The sequence below is a fragment of the Mycosarcoma maydis genome, chromosome 6, assembly GCF_000328475.2.
Source record: "Mycosarcoma maydis chromosome 6, whole genome shotgun sequence".
NCBI classification, from domain to species: domain Eukaryota; kingdom Fungi; phylum Basidiomycota; class Ustilaginomycetes; order Ustilaginales; genus Mycosarcoma; species Mycosarcoma maydis.
Genome location: NC_026483.1, coordinates 870,415 through 888,653, shown reverse-complemented (window position 1 = coordinate 888,653; position 18,239 = coordinate 870,415). Strand labels below are relative to the sequence as shown.

Sequence of the window (18,239 nt, the reverse complement as noted above, 5' to 3'; positions counted from 1 at the left end):
ATGTACGCCTCTTCCGTCCGAAGGTCTGCCAACTTCACCTTGGCCAATGGTGCCCAGATTCCCAAATTGGGCTTTGGCACCTGGAAGATGTCCAAGGAGCAGGCCACCCCGGCTGTCGCTCACGCCATAAAGACTGGCTACCGTCACATTGGTACGTTTTTTTTGGCTCACAAAATGTTCCACGAAATGCAGTTCCGTGTTGGAATCCGAGGCTGACCTCACATTCTCTTCTGCTCTTCCTTCCCATACCATTTCATTCCAACGTGCTCACTCGCAGACTGCGCTTGGGCTTACCGAAACGAGGATGCTGTCGCCGCCGGTATCAAGAAGGCTGGTGTTCCTCGATCTCAGTTGTGGCTCACCAGCAAGCTCTGGAACAGCTTTCACCATCCAGAGCACGTTGAAAAGGTAGGTCTGCTTTCTCTCCATCTCGTCTCGAAGATCTTCCTCCGAGTGCACCACGCTGACTCCAACTCTCTTCGTTGCTTATCCTTTCATCCCATTCATAGGCACTCGACGCTTCCCTCAAGGATCTCGGCACAGACTACCTCGACTTGTACCTCATGCACTGGCCTGTAGCCTTCCTCAACTCCAAGGGCTCTATGGTTCCCTCCATTCGCAGCACCGGTGGTCACCCCGTCGAGAGCGAAGACCTCTCTCGTGACTTTATGGCCACCTACCGCGTCATGGAGGAAATGGTCAAGAAGGGCAAGGTTCGCAACATTGGTGTCAGCAACTTCAACATCCGTCGTACCAGCGAGGTGGTTGACGAGGCTTCCATCAAGCCCGTCGTCAACCAGGTCGAGGTCAACCTCGGTGTCCACAACGAGGAGCTTCGCAACTATGCGCACGCCCACGGTGTCACCCTGCAGGCTTACTCGCCCTTTGGCTCGAACCAGAACGTTGCCAAGTCGCTTGAGGACCCCGTCGTCGTCGACGTAGCTCAAAGGAACAATATCACGCCTGCTCAGGTGCTGCTCGCCTGGACTCTCGGTAGGGACATCATCCCCATCAGCAAGAGCGTTACCCCCGAGCGCATCGAGGAGAACTTCCGCGTGCTCGACATCCAGCTTGCCGAGGAAGAGATCAAGCACCTCACCAACGAGGCGCTCAGCCGTCCTATCGAGAGGACTGTTGATCCCACCGAAGGTTGGGGCGTTGCCGACGAAATCTTTGAGGATGGTGTCGACCAGACGCGAGAAATGGAGCTCAAGGGCGGCTCGTACGTGCCACCTCCCGCCCACGAGTCGCCTGCCGAGCACCGTCTCGAGCCACGTAACGACCCCGAGACGCCCGCTCGCATGTTGCACACGGCCGCGCACCCTCTTGCCTCGTCGTCGCGCTCCACGCTCGTCAGCCGCCGACGCACAGCGGTGCAGGCCAAGTCGTCGTCGTCGTTCTTCCGAGGCTTTGCCACCACGAGCCGAGTCGCCGCTGTCGCCGAAGTCGCTCCGCCGAGCGCATCCGAGGCACCTGCGGTCAGCGAGAGTGCACTGCTGCGCACCACATCCAAGTCGGCGCTCGCCACGCCAGGACTCAAATTCTTGGACGGAGAACAGAGAATCGAGAGAGAAACCAAAAAGATGAATATGTACACGGTGCGTAGAATGTCCACTTCGACCACGACCCAAGCTTCCGTTCGCGCATCTGCGCGCGTGACAGCCACCTCGTCGGCAGTCAAGCCGACGACGCGAAAGTACCCAGCGAAAAAGTCATTTCTGTACGAAAAGTACCTGCGCCTGCTCAGCGATAGCCAGATGGTGCTTGTGCTGCAGCACAACAATCTGTCAGTTGCCGAGCTCGCGCAAGTGCGTTCGGATATTGCAGCTATCAACCTGGCCGAGGGCCAGACGTCGAAAGCTTCGCTCACTGTTGTGCGCGCCGGTCTGATCAAGGCGGTCACGCGGCAGCTGTCGGAGAAGAACGCGGCGATGAAGTCGTTGCAGCCTGCGTTGAGCGGGCCGATCGCTTTGCTGACATGCGAACATCTTACCCCTGCGTATCTCAGTGCGCTGCTTAATGTGGTAGACCGGGCGCTGGGCCATGTACCTCCTCGAGCACCCGCTGTGGGAGCCAAGTTCCCCGAGACCGCGGTAGCCAACCCGAGGTTGGTGCCGCTTGCCGCGGTGCTCGAGGGTAAGAGGTTGCTGCACGTGCCTCAGACGCGAGATGTGGGCAGGATCGGCGGTCTGGACCAGCTTAGGTCGCAGATCGTTGGCCTGCTCAGCGCGCCCGCGCAACAGTTGGCGCATGTGCTCACTCACGCTAGCGGCCAGCAGCTTGCGATGACGCTCGAAGCTCGAAAGCGCGATCTGGAAGCCAAGCAGTAGTTGTTTTTCTCTTTCTTTCTTTTCTCGATTTCGTCTTATGTAGTCGGCACAATGTTGGAGCATGTATAGACTGACTGTTGGCACTGTTTGCGCTTGACGTGCTTGGACGGCGTGCTGTGGTGTTGGCGTTTTGTGGCATTGAGCATACTGACGATTGGCTTGGATCTCTTTTCTGTTTTCTTGTATTTTGGTGGGGGGATTGGCGTTGGCGTAGGCGATCCGCGATGCGCAAGCACACATTCTGTCGACGGATGCGACGGCGGTGGTGTTTGGGGAAGATGTGGCGTTTGGCGGAGTGTTTCGGTCGACGATGGGGTTAGCCGAGATGTTTGGGCGCGATCGCGTGTTCAATACGCCGTTGAGCGAGCAGGGGATTGTGGGCTTTGGGATTGGCATGGCGGATATGGGGCATACGGTGATTGCAGAGATCCAATTTTCAGACTACATCTTTCCGGCATTTGATCAGTTGGTGAACGAGGCGGCCAAGTACAACTATCGATCGGGAGGCCAGTTTGACGTGGGCAGGTTGACGGTACGCGCGCCTTGTCAGGGGGTTGGACATGGTGCGTTGTATCATAGCCAGAGCGTCGAGCAGTTTTTCATGGGTGTGCCTGGCCTGAAGGTGGTAGTTCCCAGAAGTGCCGTGCAGGCGAAAGGCTTGTTGGCGGCTAGTGTAAGGGAGCCGAATCCCGTGGTGTTTTTGGAGCCAAAGATGCTCTATAGGAGTTCCGTCGAGGAGGTGCCACTGGACGATTTCAGCTTGCCATTGAGCAAGGCTGACGTGGTTATGAGCGGCCAAGATGTTACCTTGGTTTCGTGGGGTGCTCCGCTGTATGCGTGCGAGCAAGCGCTCTCGCTTTTGCGAAACCCACCCAACTCGATCAGCCAACACATTCCTCTCTCGATCCGCGACGCCAAGGTAGAACTCATCGATCTACGTACCATCCTGCCCTGGGATCGAGAGACGCTCGTTCAGTCGGTCGCCAAAACCGGCCGATGTGTCATTGTCCACGAAGCTCCTGTGACCGCCGGTGTCGGAGCTGAGATCGCCGCCGAGGTGCAGAAGAACTGCTTCCTTCACCTGGAATCACCTATCCTGCGCGTCGGAGGCTGGGACACCCCCTTCCCTCATGTCGGCGAGCTGTTCTACAAGCCTGACGCAATCAGGATCGCCGATGCGCTCGTCAAGTGTTTGACCTATTGATGCACCACCCACTTCCAGTTGCCAGCTCGGTGATTGCCAACATGGCTTTGGTTCAAGTCGGTTCAGCTCGGTTCGGTTTTCCAGACGACTTGTACAGAAGCGTGTCGAGTTTCGAACGCAAATCCAAGTGCCTGGAAACGGTCATAATACATTGCGACAAAGTGCGAAAGATGTGTGTGCATAAAGCGCGAGCGGGGGATCAGAGGTTGAAAACCCTGACTGTGCCCGTATCCTTTTGCTGCGCCTCATCGCCAGCGTAGGCGAGCACGTACTTGGAGGGATGCCAAGCGAGCGTGTTGATCATGGTGCCTGGGCCTAGCGCGATGGTAGCTAGCTCGTCGTTACCGACAATGCTGGGCGAGGTAGCGTTGATGGTGATGAACGCGTCTTCTCCGCCTGCGGCGAGCAGCTCGCCGTCAAAGCTGAAGCCGATAGCGCGAGCGGGGAACGCGAGAGTGGTGAGCATTTTTAGTGAGACGTATTCGGTCGAGTGCCAGAGCGAGATCATCGAGTCGCTCGAAGCGGTAGCGATGTAGCGCGAGAGCGGGTCGGGTTGCAAGCAGAAGACGTTGGCTGTATGTGCGGGATGCGAATGGATCCTCGCGTACGGTTGAGGTGAGGAATCGGTGTGGTGAATATGGATCGAGCCGGAGCCAGACGAGAGGAGGAGCAGCGAGCCGTCGGCTGAAAATGCGAGTTCGTTGATCTCGTCGTGACTATTGAGCACGGTGCTTTGCGTGCAAGTCGAATCTGCCGGTGGCGTTGCACGACGTGTGCACACCGTATGCACAATCGAGTGCGTGCGGGTATCCACAATCGACACCGTATCCGTCTTATCGCCCACCGCCAAGTACTTGCCCGACGGATGGTAGCTGATGTTGATGTTGGATCCAGGCGTACCGATCGTCGTTGACGCGCCTTGACTGGCTTTGACGCGCGTATCCCATATCCTCACCGTCTTATCCGCGCTTGCCGTAGCCAGCACATCCGCCAGCACCGGATTCCACACGAGCTGATCCACGCTATCCGCATGCCCGCGCAGCTCCGTACTCGCCCGATGGTCAATCGACCTCTCTGGAACCCAGATGCGCACCGTCCGATCTGCACCGCACGTAGCGAGCTTGCGACCATCCACCGACCACCCCAGCCCGCGAACCGATTGTCGATGTCCCGATCGAAGCTCCTTGGTGCGCAGTTGCGCAAAGTTAGGCAGGCTGATGTTGCGTTCCCGAAATGAGCTCGCGAGCGACCAAGGCAGACCGTTGATTGTCTTGGATGACGACACGGTCGGGTAGAGCGAGAGCGACATGCTTCAGCCAGCTGCTTAGCTTCGTCGCAAATGGCTGTCGTTGGTGTTCCTGTAGCAACCACAACCAGGCGACGCCAAAAAGGTGGCGAGGAAAGGGTCCATGCAGGTGAGTCTCTCCTTCTCTCTCTCCTCCACCGTTCAGCTGTAAGCGCGGCTGTCACGTGTGCGTCTTCATTCTTCTTTCCGTACGAAACGCGTGCAGTCAGCAAGCAAGCAAGCAAGCAATCAAATAACTGCACGAGAATGTTAGAATACGTGAATCACGAATGTCAAAGATGCACTGATCACCCAAGAAGAGAAACTCTCCTTTTCTCTCTTTTCTCTCTTTCCTTTTTTCATTTTTTTTCTTTTGTTTTCATTTTTGTTTTGTTCTTTCTCTTTCTTCTGAAAAAGGAGCAGCACAAGTTTGGTGCAGCTCTGCTGCGTGCTGCCACCAGAACCAGCATCACGTCGCAGCGGCAGACGCCAAAAGCATGTGGCGGCGGCGTTGGTCTGTGACCGAACTGGTGCTGTTCACGCTGCTGCTCATTTCGACCATATACCACTTGCACTCTCGCACGCTTCGATCGCATCCATCACCACCTTTAAACTCGACGTGTCCATCATCGACGGCATTGTTCAAAATGGCTACTGAGCAGAGTAAGTGTGCACGTTAGCTACTTGACGTGGGTGAGCTGGTCAACACGGTTGCAGAATGCATAGCTGACGTGACGGTTCAACTGGGTTGGTAGCTTACATTATGATCAAGCCCGACGGCGTGCAGCGCGGTATTGTCGGAGAGATCATCAAGCGCTTTGAGAACCGTGGCTACAAGATTGCAGCGCTCAAGATGGTGCACGCCTCTGAGGAGCACCTCGAAAAGCACTACAAGGACCTCAAGGGTAAGAAGTTCTTCCCCGGCCTTATCAAGTACATGGCTTCCGGCCCCGTCGTCTGCATCGTCTTCGAAGGCAAGGACGCCGTCAAGACCGGCCGTGTCCTTCTCGGCGCCACCAACCCGCTCGACTCTGCCCCCGGAACCATCCGTGGCGACTTCGCCATCGACGTCGGTCGCAACGTCTGCCACGGCTCCGACAGCGTCGAGAGCGCTAAGGCCGAAATCGCCCTCTGGTTCGGCGAGCAGAACCCCACCATCCAGTACACCCGCGCCGTCGACTCCTGGATCTACGAGTAATCCCGAGCAACGAGCAATCCCGCCCTCACCCACTCAGCTCAACCTAGCTCCCCGACATAATAAAAACCCCTTTCACCATTCCTCCACCTCTCTACGACTGTGACAACGCCTGCAAACGACCCAAGCTAGAAGAAAGCCGTCATTCTTGAACATTTCAATCTAGTCTGCAATGAGCGGCAAAGGACCGATGCTAAACACAGATACATTCGTGATTATTGGTTTGGCCTTTATTGACCCACATGCTCGATCCACTTCGTCGTGACACGCATGATAACAATGAGACCACAAAGGATTCTCGCGTCCTGACAAAAGCGGTCTGTAGGTCTCAACTTTGCCAGTCTCGTGTCGCGTTGCAGATGGCGCTCGCGCTAGCATGCAATATCGTGCAGCGGCCCATCGCGGCGGGGCACTCAAATGATGCTGCGGATGTCCATCACCCTGCCGACACTTCTCGACGCTGCGCTGGATTCGTGCTTGTGTCGCTCTTCCGACTCATCGTCGGCGTCTTGGCTCGTGTCTGCGACCTCGGTGCAGATGATCTGCTCGGCAGGCTGAAGACGGCGACTGCTACGACGATCATCTGCAGCAAGTTTACCGTTACCGCGCACACTCTTGTCTTGCTTCGTACGAGATCCGTTCGAAGTCGCAATAGCCCGCTGGTCGCCCAAACGGCTTGCGGAAACGACGCACGAGACGGCACTGGCAGCGACATTTGCCTTGGCGTTAGCCGTAGAAGCAGCTGCATAGTGAACCTTGGATCGACCCCTCACCGTGATCGGGTGGCTGACGAGGTTCGCCACCTCCACACCGGCACTGACCGTCAGTGGACCCTGCTTCGGGTACGCAAGAAGCGTCAGCTTGAGTGCGTAGAACTGTTGGCTTGCCGCGCCACGCTGGCCGTTGTTCATCGTGGCTGACCGAATCTGCACGCGCCGGAAAGCAGCGACATTACCAGACCTCGCCGCGGCCTGTTCGTTGGCGGAAGCATCCTTGCCTATGTTGCCACCACTGCGCAGCTCTACAGGCTGGACAGCTTCTCGTGGACCCCTTTCGCGGGCAGGTCCAAATTGGATTAGAGGTACAAGACCCTGACGACCCTTTTGAAGTCGGCCATCGCTGTTGATGACGTGTGCAGTCATATGTACGGCGAAGCGTTCGACAACAAACGCCGCCGCGCTGTTGGCTTGGCAGATAAGATCGCCTTGCACCTTGTCCCGACGCTGACCTTGCTCGTCTTCAAAGTGGAAGGACACATCGACCTTGAGATCTGCAGCGAAGACGATCAGCACTCAATGATTTCAGCTCTCTGAAAGACAGAAAACGCCCAGTATTGATGGCAATGCAACTTACAGTTTCGACGATAGCAGGCCCACTTTCCATCGCTATTGAAGCAAATTAGAAGCAAAATGCGACCCGGTCATGTCAGATATTTAATCTGGTCACCAAGTAAAGTCGTGTCTCGTCGGTCAAGTATCGGCACTCACACGACGCTGAAACACTGATGAGAGGTCGAGTCAAGCTTGCAAAAGAGTCTGCTTGGTCGGAAATGTCAGAACGAGAATGTCAGCCTTGAGCGCTTGTAGGTCGTGGTCAGGCTTTGACTGCCGAGACTCACTGCTGAGCTGTAGTGCTGCGACCCTGCTTGAGCGTGAGAGGAAGTAACGTTTTCATCGCGACAAAAATCTCACCCGTGCGTCCTTCCTGTGACGCCGGTAGATCTGGCTGTGCATTCTCCACATGTGCAGTGACTTTCTTGGGGGTCGAAGAACGAGGTGATATCGTTGTGCTGGCGAGTGGCTCGTCAGACATTTGATCTTCGCTATCGCTGCTTGTGTCGGCAAGAGGAGACATGGCACGGAGGATCGGCATCTTGTAGATAAAGCTGTCTTCCTCCATCGTCGGCACTGGCTCGAATGTAGAAGGCGAGGCAGCAAAGCGTGTCGCTGAAATGTCATCGTGGATCTTGAGTGCAGGAAGCGAGAGGCATGGATCAGGTCTGCTGTTATTGAGGTCGTGGTGGTGCGCAAGGGGGAGAATGGGCAGCGAGTCGTCGCATATGTTGGAAGGCGACGAGACACGAGACGAAACCTCAGACGAGTTGGCTGGAGAACGAGGAAAGACACGAGACGTGTTCCTTCCACTCAAGCCTGAGAGACTGGGATTGCCGCCACCATGACTCGGAAAAAAGTCGGCCTGGGTTCGCGGAGACAAGTTGCGATGAGCTGTCGATCCCAAGTCGAAATGCAGCAGCTCTGACGGAAAGGGAGCCGGCTCCAAAGACAGACCAAGAGAGTTGTCGGTTTCGACGAGAGGAGACGAATCAAGATGCGAACTGGCTGTGGCCTCTGGGAATCCACTATCCTTTTGATCAGCAATTGGATCAGCGGCAATGGGGCGAGTCCCAACCGGCGAGCTGTGTCGTCGAAGAGGCTGAGCAAGCTTGAAGTCGTTCGTATCGCCATGATAGAGCTCACTGCAAGTGAAGCGGACTGAGCTCGTTGGTGCACTAGCAGTACAGGATCAACAGGAAAGGTAAAAAATCGAGAAAGATCAGTTTTTACCGAAAACAGGATCACAAAGTCACGGCAATTAGACGTCGCTGCAGCACTTACTGGAACGGGGAAGACGTGCTGCGACCACGAGCACCTCGAGAAGAGGAGACGGGAAGTGTGAAGTAATCGACTGGCCGGCGAGGCTGGCTGAAAACAAAGTAAGGATTGCTTTTGTGCTCCACTGCGTGGCGAAAAGATGACGAGGTCCGGGAAGATGACGTACGAATTGGACCGAAGCGGTTGGGAGAAAGATTGCCAAGCAAGGGGGGCAGAACGGGTCGGTCAATGCCGTCCAAAGTTAGAGCCCTTGGCTTAGTGAATGGCATCAACTTGGGCGACTCTCGCCCCTTAGCTCGAGTAGGTGCCTCGATGAGCGCTGGAGTCGAGTACTTTACGTGCTCGGATACTTGAGTAGGTTTTGGACTGTTGAGCGAGGTCGAGTGAGACACCATGATTTGGCTCGGTTCGTTGTTCGCGGCAAGCTCCATGGCGGTACAAGGCAACAACATCGGAAGTGGTTTCAGCTGCGACAAAGCCTTCGCTCTTCGAGTGGAAAGGGTGGGAGAGCTGAAGTCGGTTGCTTTCGCGTGGAAGCGACGCCCAACGTGATATGGACTAGTGCCAAAGGAATCGGGGGTGTGCCGCTTGCCGAGCGACGAAGAGGTGGCTCGGCTAATGCCAATGTGCGAGGAGGGCGGAGGAGTGAGGAGCAAAACGGGACTCCAGTCGTAGTGGTCCACGCGTTTTGGTGTATGACCTGGATCTGCGGGCGAAGGCGGCGTTGGACAGCTCAAACGCGGCTTCGATTGACGCAATTGCGGACCGGAGGAAAAATCAGTGCAAGGGAGGGAACGCGGTCGCTCAGAGAAGGAAGGTGAGAAGCGAGGGTGATGGAGTCGGATGGTGGTAGTTGTGTTCGAAGTACGAGCTGTGACAGAGGGAGAAGACAAGGAAAGACGGGTGGGTGGAAAAGGAGAAGAAGAAGGCTGAGCATGGGCAGGCTCGTCCTTATAGCTTGTTGATGACAACGACATGATTTGCATGAACTGCTTCGTCAGCAGCTGTCGAGGGCGTTTCAAGCTGAATCCGAAGGACAGCAAACAGCAGAAAGGCACAGAGCACCAAAAGTCGCTGATGGTCAGGCCGCTCGGAAGCTCCACTCAAAGGGGGCGAAGCTGTGAGATGCAAAAGAAAGATGACAGCAAGTCGGGTTCGGGATCAGACCGACGTGTTAAGCAAGGGAGAGTGTAGCTTGATGGTAAAAGGCGAGCGTGGTCCGGAAAGCCCGAGTCCTTGTCTGCGTCCGTACCCGTCTCGCTGGATATACTTGTATCTGTGTCTGTGTCTGTGTCTGTGTCTGTGTTTGTGTCTGTGTGTCTGTGTCTGTGCCTATGTCGTTTCAGGTCGAATGTCTGACAAAGGCTGTGCAGCGAGCGGCTGTCACAGCTGCTCTGCGAAAGTCAGGGATCGAGGTGAGGACCGGCAAAAACCGTGTAGTATGCGTGAGCGAGCGAACGAGCGAGCCAGCTTCTGTGCTTTGAGCCTTCAGAAGCTCTGTTTCAGAATGCCAACGGAATCCGAGCGAAACAACAAAGTGACGAAACAGTCTTTGTATCGATTTCTCCGCATAGAAGAGTAGGATCCAAAGTGAATTGTGGCGTTACGCCCGGCGGATGGAGAACGAGGAAAGCTAAGATAGAGTGAGCTTTCTGGTTGACAGTGTGTCGGATGGATAGCCAGACGAAAAGCAACAGCTAGCCGACAAGTTGGGCAACTTAGCCGTTTAGGCAATTGCGGGCTTTGGCACTCAGCTGCCAAGGATCGCAGACGCCACTGGGCGCGGCGCTGCAGATGAGGTATGTGTTGGTCTAGAACTTGCGATTCAATGCAATTCTAGATGAACCAATCGCCACGGCGCATCAAGCTGCTGATTCGTCAAGTTGCTGATTCGACTAACTTGCTCAGAGGCAAACCAGCTGTTGACTAGAAAGGTGTATGCTCGCTGAGCTGAGCTGAGTTCGAATCGATACGAGTCGATTCGTTTAGAGCTGACAGCGTTTTGGGGGTAAAAGTCGGATCGATCTCCGTGGCAACTTGGGCCTCTGCTCTTTCGTGAAAGATGCGCTGGAGATAACGGATTTGCCGCAGAGAGGGCAGCGACACTGAGTGAAGTTTCGAGACAGACGGGACAATCTTGAATGGGAGCCAGTGGACTGATCGGAATCACCGAATCTTTGCACGCAGTAAGAATTTGAGGAAGGCACAGCGTCGGATGTGGCTTGGGTTGACCTCGACGTCGTGTGTGGATGTCGAGTGTGGCTTGAGGGTGACAAAGTTGCGCTTCAATGACTTAAAATAGTCGGACCCAGACAAGCGCGATCAGCGCTGAGCAGATCGACGGTGTAACTCTTCTGGACTGCAATACTGCCACGAGAAGTTCCAGGGTTCGCCGGCCTAAACGGTAGTGTGGAGCGACCCTGTCCTGTCGTGGTTCCTTGGCGAGAATCGTGCCAGCAAGACGCTGACGATGAACCGGGACGTGGTGTGCTGTGCTTGCTGTGCTTGCTGTGCTTGTTGTGCTTGCTGTGCTTGGATGTAGTTGATTTCGTCGTGCCGCGCCGTCCTCAGACGACAAACCGAGGTAGATAGCAAAGCCCGGACATGCTTGGCTTGGCTGTAGCAAGATGGCGCAGAAAAGCAGACAAAGAGCCATTCCCAGTACATTGCGTCAATGTGAATGGGGTAAAGATCGCAATCGAAGTAGAAGAATTGCCTCCGTTGGATCCTGTAGACAAAGCGTGGATAAACTCAAGCTCTGTCTGCCTTGACCGCCTTGTCTGCTCTGACCTCTCGCCAGCTTGTCAGCATCGGTAGCGCCGACGATCGTAGAGGCACTTGGGCTAGCGAGCAAGTAGAGGAATACGTCAGAGTAAGATTGTGACTGTGATGGCGAAGGGGCGTGAGAAAAGAGCGCAGTAGCCTCTGTTCGTCCGAGTCGATTAGGTGAGTGAGAGAGTGAATGAGTTTGCTGCTGAGTCAAGCAAGAACTCTTCCTGTCGTCATTTTTCCCGTGATTTTCGCGACGGATGGCTACAGGCAGAAGTGCACTTGGAATTCGACGTCAGATGAGTGTGTGTATGCGCCGCAACAGAAACAGAGACGTTCTGATTCAACATCTCCAGACAGGCTGCAAGGATCGCTCGTAGCTGGCCACTTCAAGCACATTGTCCCGATTGCCCATCCTACCATCATAGCAAAACTCGCCGTCACGATCCAAGTAGCTATCTGCACGGCTCTGGCACGCTTCGATAAGCTAATTTGCATATAAGCTCTTTCGTTGCGCAGCTTTCCGGCTCATCAACTACTCCAGATGGAGCTTGTGGCTGCAATCTTGAGCCAAATCGTCCTTTAACTCAACAGGCATTGTCGGCCTCTGCTTCGCTTCCTAGGTCCTTGTCGGCTGCGTTCACTGCTCCGGCTTTCTAATCGAGAAGCACCGCAAAGGTATGCCTCAGCTCAAAGGCGCGCGACTCGAGGCTATGAGCGTGCATCAATGTTTGCGCACTCGCTACAGCAGTTGCTTTGTCACAACATCCAAACGATTTCTGAATTCAAGCCAACTTGACGATCCACCGGGAAGAACGCAGAAGGGAGACGGGATAATTGTGGCTTGCGCTGTTGCTCCATTCGGTCTTAGGCGCTTTTGACAAGATTTTTCCCATGAGATGCTGCAGACGCGCCGCGGGATCTCTTTCGGCAGAGGTTGTCAAGCAATAATTATGGTATAGACAGCTTGAAACAACATTTTCAGCGACCAGCCTGCTATGGTCCAAGGATTAACCTCAGACCGGTGAATAGTTCGGTGAATTGACAAACCACTCGATAGTGGCCAAACTTGCTAGACTCGGCAACGACCCGCTTTACGACACCGTTTGAGCTGGAAACAAGCTGCGTCTCACTCCAACAACTCTCGCGCTACTCGAGCCAAACATCTAGCAGATGCTATCGGATCGGATTTCGTATTCGTCTCAAAGCCGACGTGGGCTCGAATCCAAGCAGAACGTACTCGAAACTCTCATCTTTAAACTTTGAGCAAACCTTGAGGACTCAATCAATCCATTCGTTTTGACATGGTTCCGCTGGACTGTTGCAACGATCCTACTTGCCATTCAGTATTAGCGAAGATATTCCTTAAGACATCACTCTCTCGAAAATCGTAACTTTGGTTGTCAAATCTCGAGAAGAAACGAATGTCCAACCGCTCGGATCAAGAGCTTGCGTGAAGTAGGAGATGGAGACAAGCTCATTCAACGGAATGATTTCACCGAGCCTGTTCTTGAGTCCCGCCATCACGCCAGATTTGCTTGGGTTTACGGCGGTGAAGGGCAACAGCGATTTGTAAGACGAATCTTGTATTCGGCCGACCGAAGCGTCCGCTTGCACTTGGCCTTCCTCAGAATCGCAAAGACGCAAGTTTGGGGGAGCATGCTTCAACGACCTCATCAAAGGCTAAGTTTGTGACGCAAAGCGGGGCACGAACACATCAATTTTTGCTTGCCCGGAACTCACCCGCAAGCGCACAGTCCGGGGGAGGTGAACTTTCTTCCCTTGCGCTAACGCACAAAGCTATCTCACCTTCACAAGCGACCTGATGAATAGCTGAAAGGTGGCAGTGGTATTCGGGCTAACATCCACAAAACGAATCCAGTTGGAAAGCAGATTTTCAAGCGGTCTTTTCGGCCGCCGTCGCAGCATCGGAGCCATTTTCGAGATCCTTGCCTTTGGCCCATTCGAGAGCCTCGTCACGTTCTAAGCCGTAGGTCTCTGCGCGCATCTTTGCCGGAGGCTCTCGCAACGCGAATGGGTTAGGGTCATCCGAATTGAGCGAAGCGAAGGTGTGGTTTATGTGTCGATGCGTCGCCTCGTCAGCTCGGATGGCTCGGATGACATCGACCAGCATGGCCTCATCTCCCAATTGCCAATACTGCTTGGCGATCTCGGGAGCGGGAACGTCTTCCCATTCGGGCAGTCTTCCTTCCTTGAGATCTTCCAAGATTAGCGAGTAGGTAAGCACCGCTTCCTCCTCCAGTACACCAACAAATCGGTGCGCCACTCTGGGGGAGAGCAGATAGAAGATGAAGAAAAAGTTGTAGAATACGCCTTGGGCAAGCAGTACAAATGTACGCGCGATCAAGCCGGGCTTTCCACTGAGATGGAGCGCAACGAGGAGGTGCATTCTCTCGTTCTCTGCGTCCTCGAGCATGGTATGAATCCATCCTTTGTCGCGTCGCATGAGACGGAGGCTTTGTAGATGTCGGCAAGTGGCAGCAACCATTCCAGGTACACCTGCTATGCTTTCGAGGAAAATCATACGATTGAGCCAACCGTCGGGCCCGAAAGAAAGCCCTTTGGCACGCATCTCTTGTAGAGTCATTGCACCGTCGTTACTGGTAAGCTCTTGAAGATCAGCACCAGTTTGATTGACCACTTTAGTCGCAGTCGGTGTTGGTGATGTCGTGCTGCTCTGTGATGTTGTTGTTGCTGCTGCTGCTGTTGCCGAACCTGCAACTGCGTTGACGCTTGCGTCTTTGGTTTGCTCCTTCAGCCTCTCAACTTGCTTTGCAAGATGCGATGGCAGACCCACCGTCTTTTCGACGTCCCTTTTCAGCGGTGGGAACTTCTTACCGTTGTGGTCCGGGTACCTCGTGGCCATATCGAACACTGTGCGTGCAGCGGTGCACATGGCTCTCGCTACCTTGTCTCCGAACGTCTTGCTCTCGCGGTGCACAACTTTGACGCTATCCAGTTCATGCTCCGAGTAGATGGGGTGGAAGAGAAGGTAGCTTCCATCGGGATGCTTGAGACCTGGTGAGCCGGGACGGTCCTTTGCTTGTACTGCAGGTTTGAGGTGGAATGGAGAGGTGGAGAAGGCGCGTCGGGAGGACGATGGTAGGGCGTTGTAAGGATGTTGATGGGTGCGAGCCAGAACAGCGAACGACACGGCATTCCTGCCGGCGACGCTTCCTGCTGTGCTGGTCATGACGTGTACGATGGGCGTACTAACGTACATGGTTACTGGCTTGGGCTGGAGAGAGAATAGAGTGGTGTTGCTTTGGTATGGTTGCTAAAAGTCTGATCAACGTTAGTTGGTTGGGGTTCGAGTCTGAAGAGAATTAGTCAGGGTTGCTATTGATATAGACATCAAGAGTCGGTGGTGGTCGGTACCTCTCGGGTGACACTCAATGAGGAGGCGGACACGGACCATCTGACCAGCGCCTGCGGTGCCTGACAGCCACGGAGCGTGCCACGTCGAAATCGAAAAGGTTTCATTGGGCCGAACGAAACGAAAAGGGCTATCCGACGTTCACCGATTTGAAAGCACCTGATTGAACCCTGCATTTCGGCTGTGACTCCAATCGTGGTTTTTTTGTCTTTAATAGAATTCGCTCGGTTTCGCGAAGGTTACAATCATGCCCAGGTTGCTTTCCACTTTGGTGTCATACCATGTCAGTCTTGGCTCCAGGATTGGGTTGAACGAAAGCTATGGTATAGACTGGCCAGTCTCGGGGAAGAAGTGGAGCAAGAGAGGCTGATCGAGGCTGGTTACTGGGAGTGGATGGATAGAGGCCTGCTAGCGAAACAAACAAATGAATCGTGAATGAACGATAAAATTATTCATAATTAAAAAAAAAAAGTGAATCGTGATTCTAAGTTAACGTTAGTCGGGAAAGGGCAAAGGGAGTGGCGCTTCCCTAAACTCTCCGTGATCGGAAGACACCGTGTTGCGTTGCGCGGTTGCTCTTGATGTTGCTGTATTCTGATTTTTCCTTTTTTGGGTTTTGTTTGTTGTCAAGGGAGTCCGCCCGAGGCGTTGAATAGCAGCCTATGCAGACTGCCGTCAAGTAGTCACTGAGTGGATCAGAAGACCAGGTAAAGGACTCAGTTATGATGCGTGAACCTCACGCAAGAACTTATGGCGCGCGTGCCGACGTGAAAAGTCCCTGTAGGCTGAGCCTTGACTTGGGCTGCTGCGACCGCGTCCTATGGGGAAAAGCTGCAAAACCTCAACGACTATCTCAGTGGAATCGAACCCCGACCTCAGGGATACAGCAAATCAATTGCTTCCTCCGGACGTGTTGAACAGACGGACTTTGGGCTAGAATAATGACTGAGCTACGCGGTCTGCCCGCGGTCGATCTCGTGGACCAGTGAAAGTGGGTGCACAATCGACGTCATGCATTCACGATTCACGATTCGTCCGGACGGTTTTCGTTCGTGATTGCGTTTGTGCACGTCTCACCGCGCTCAGCACAGCAGCGATTGGAACGCGAGCGGATTGGGTTCGGAGCGTTTTTGCACGACTCGTGACTCGTGACTCGCGACTCGCGACTCGCGACTCGCATGCTGACTGATGCTGCATTGGCGTGTGCGTGGGATCGTGTAAAGTTGGCCAGACAAGCTCGACGATCGCTCATGGTCGGCTTGCTGCGGAACGTCGTCGTCAACGTGGATGAGGAAAGCATCCCGGTGACCCCTGAAAAGTCATCGATTCTCTCTGAACTAGGCAGACTGAGACCACGCTTGAGACTTTTCACAATCGGCAACTTCCACCTCGGCCTCTCGCCTCTCGTCTCGATTCTGCCAATACCCTTGTTCCAACCCGACAGACTCCTGTGGCATCCCCGCCTAGTACGCAACAATTGTGATCTCTCAAAGCAAAACGCCTGATCAATACCAGCACAACGAACAAGCGATTTAGCAAGGCAATGGTACAAGTTTGATGTATATGTGTGTGTGCGTCAAAGAAATGTGCAGTTGCAACCATACACCATTTGATGCGTGTGTATATGAGTGTGCAATTTTTGGGGTTGGTGAATGATAGACGGAACACCAAGTTTGCTAATGACCCCATCCTTGTGACGCCAAGAATGGAGCAAGACTCGCCGTCATCATAAGTGTGAATGCATGTACGTATGTGCAATGGAAGAGGACGAGGAAGGGACAAGTGTGAAGAAGCGGGTGACGAAGAAGCAAAGCGAGTCTACTTCGAGTTTACTTCTGCGCCTTAGCCTGAGCCTTGAGCACGTTCTTGACGATCTTGGCCTCCTCGACGAGGAAGGCACGCACGATGCGCATGCGCACGCAAGCCGAGCATCGCGAACCACCGTAAGCACGCGAAACCGTCTTCTGACGCTTCGAGATGGTGCCGTACTCGCGAGGGCGGTGCGCCTTGATGCCGCTCAAGTTCGAGTGGCAGTCACCGCACTTGGGGACAGTGCCGCGCTTCTGAACGTGCAGGTATCGCAGGTGTCCACCAGGCGTCTTGATGATCTGTCGGCGAGCCGACTTGGTGTTGTAGGGGTTGCGCTTGCGGAGGGTGACACGCTCAGCCATCTGGTTGTTGGGTTAAAATTCGCACAAGATCGTCAGCAAGAGTAAGAGTCAGCAATAAGAACAACCAACGTGGTGACTGGGTGCGCAACAGAGACACCATCAAATTAACAGCAGTAGCGCAAGCAGAGCAGGAATGCACTGCGCTGACTATATCGACGATGTGACAGCGTGTGGTGGGTGCCATTCCACTAAACTTCTCTGAAGCGGGTTGGCTCGAGTTTGTGCAGTGAGGTTGCTGCTGTTGATAAAATCGGCAGATGTGGATGGCGGAGCTGTTGATAATGCTGGTACTACCAACATTTCATTGTTCTGGTTGTGTGCCACTACGGATGCGGTAAATCATCCGATTTGAAACAGCAGCCCTAGCAGATTCTGACAGCCGTGGTAGAGTCCACCGTACGAAGACATATCCGCAGAATTGATACGTGTGCGCGCAAACCGGACCGGTTGTTCCTCCGTGGTGGCGAAAAGGGTACAACCAGGACACATCAAGCTTTCGAACATGGGTGCTGCTGAAGTACACCGACATCGTCTGCCCAGCGGAGCGCTCTCATCGCGTTGCCGAGCGACAGCGATGGCAGAAGGTGGCTGCAAGACGTACGGCAATCGCTACCATTTCTTTCCCATCGAGAGCTAATTGTCGAGGGTGCCGATCTCCACATCTCCTAACGAGCCTGTACATTCGATGAACATGTCTAGATATCCGAATCTCAGCCTTCGTTGAGTCTGTCGTTGCCCGCTGCGGTGCAGTGTGTGGTGTTAGCTCGTGCGTCCGTTGAGGGCAGATTACAAGACTGCAACAACGTGCGCGCTGGTGGTGGCTCGAGAGATGATGACCGCACTGTCAACCCATAGTGCTGATACGAGATTCTGCTTGTCAATGTCGAGACATGCGGATGATGTGACAATGCAATAATGTGCTGTTCTGTTGTTTGGCGTTTGTTCCACAGGTCGAGCCCTTCTGCACGGGCATGGTAGATGCTGTTACTGCTACCGCTACGGCTACTGCTGTTGGTGATATGAACGTGTCCTGCTGAAGATTTCGATGATACCAACCTTGACGAATTCTTTCTTGAAGGAGGGGATGGGTGAAGAAAGGGTTGGTGGAGAGAAAGAGTGCAAATTGAGCAGCAACGACAACGACAACAGCAATCACACTTACGGCAGCTAGCTTCACACACTGCTGCAATCTCACTGCGTGACTGGCATGTTGGCTTAGCTGCCTCTAGCTTGCGAAGGAATTTGGCATTTCTACGTCTGAGAATCGCACTGCTGC

At 54.2% G+C, this 18,239-nt stretch overlaps 7 protein-coding genes across 7 annotated transcripts; 3 read left to right on the top strand and 4 right to left on the bottom strand.

The window, feature by feature from the left end:
- Positions 1-2,330, top strand: UMAG_02778 (uncharacterized protein; the record flags this gene model as incomplete). Its single annotated transcript, XM_011390831.1, has 3 exons — positions 1-151; positions 278-408; positions 510-2,330. The coding sequence occupies 3 exons, from the start codon at positions 1-3 to the stop codon at positions 2,328-2,330; spliced, it is 2,103 nt and encodes a 700-aa protein (XP_011389133.1).
- A 325-nt stretch (positions 2,331-2,655) lies between these two features.
- On the top strand, positions 2,656-3,534 carry UMAG_10599 (putative branched-chain alpha-keto acid dehydrogenase subunit e1-beta; the record flags this gene model as incomplete). The annotated part of the gene is made up of 1 exon (XM_011390898.1): positions 2,656-3,534. One exon carries the CDS (start codon positions 2,656-2,658, stop codon positions 3,532-3,534), a length of 879 nt encoding a protein of 292 aa, XP_011389200.1.
- A 199-nt stretch (positions 3,535-3,733) lies between these two features.
- UMAG_02777 (uncharacterized protein) lies at positions 3,734-4,843 on the bottom strand (the record flags this gene model as incomplete). The annotated part of the gene is made up of 1 exon (XM_011390830.1): positions 3,734-4,843. One exon carries the CDS (start codon positions 4,841-4,843, stop codon positions 3,734-3,736), a length of 1,110 nt encoding a protein of 369 aa, XP_011389132.1.
- Positions 4,844-5,466: 623 nt separating this feature from the next.
- On the top strand, positions 5,467-6,017 carry UMAG_10598 (putative nucleoside diphosphate kinase; the record flags this gene model as incomplete). Its single annotated transcript, XM_011390897.1, has 2 exons — positions 5,467-5,482; positions 5,575-6,017. The coding sequence occupies 2 exons, from the start codon at positions 5,467-5,469 to the stop codon at positions 6,015-6,017; spliced, it is 459 nt and encodes a 152-aa protein (XP_011389199.1).
- Positions 6,018-6,427: 410 nt separating this feature from the next.
- On the bottom strand, positions 6,428-9,603 carry UMAG_02775 (uncharacterized protein; the record flags this gene model as incomplete). The annotated part of the gene is made up of 5 exons (XM_011390829.1): positions 6,428-7,276; positions 7,368-7,399; positions 7,502-7,515; positions 7,633-8,523; positions 8,630-9,603. 5 exons carry the CDS (start codon positions 9,601-9,603, stop codon positions 6,428-6,430), a joined length of 2,760 nt encoding a protein of 919 aa, XP_011389131.1.
- Positions 9,604-13,292: 3,689 nt separating this feature from the next.
- UMAG_02774 (uncharacterized protein) lies at positions 13,293-14,639 on the bottom strand (the record flags this gene model as incomplete). The annotated part of the gene is made up of 1 exon (XM_011390828.1): positions 13,293-14,639. One exon carries the CDS (start codon positions 14,637-14,639, stop codon positions 13,293-13,295), a length of 1,347 nt encoding a protein of 448 aa, XP_011389130.1.
- Positions 14,640-16,621: 1,982 nt separating this feature from the next.
- On the bottom strand, positions 16,622-16,963 carry UMAG_02773 (60S ribosomal protein eL34; the record flags this gene model as incomplete). Its single annotated transcript, XM_011390827.1, has 1 exon — positions 16,622-16,963. The coding sequence occupies one exon, from the start codon at positions 16,961-16,963 to the stop codon at positions 16,622-16,624; it is 342 nt and encodes a 113-aa protein (XP_011389129.1).
- Between the last annotated feature and the right edge of the window lie 1,276 nt (positions 16,964-18,239).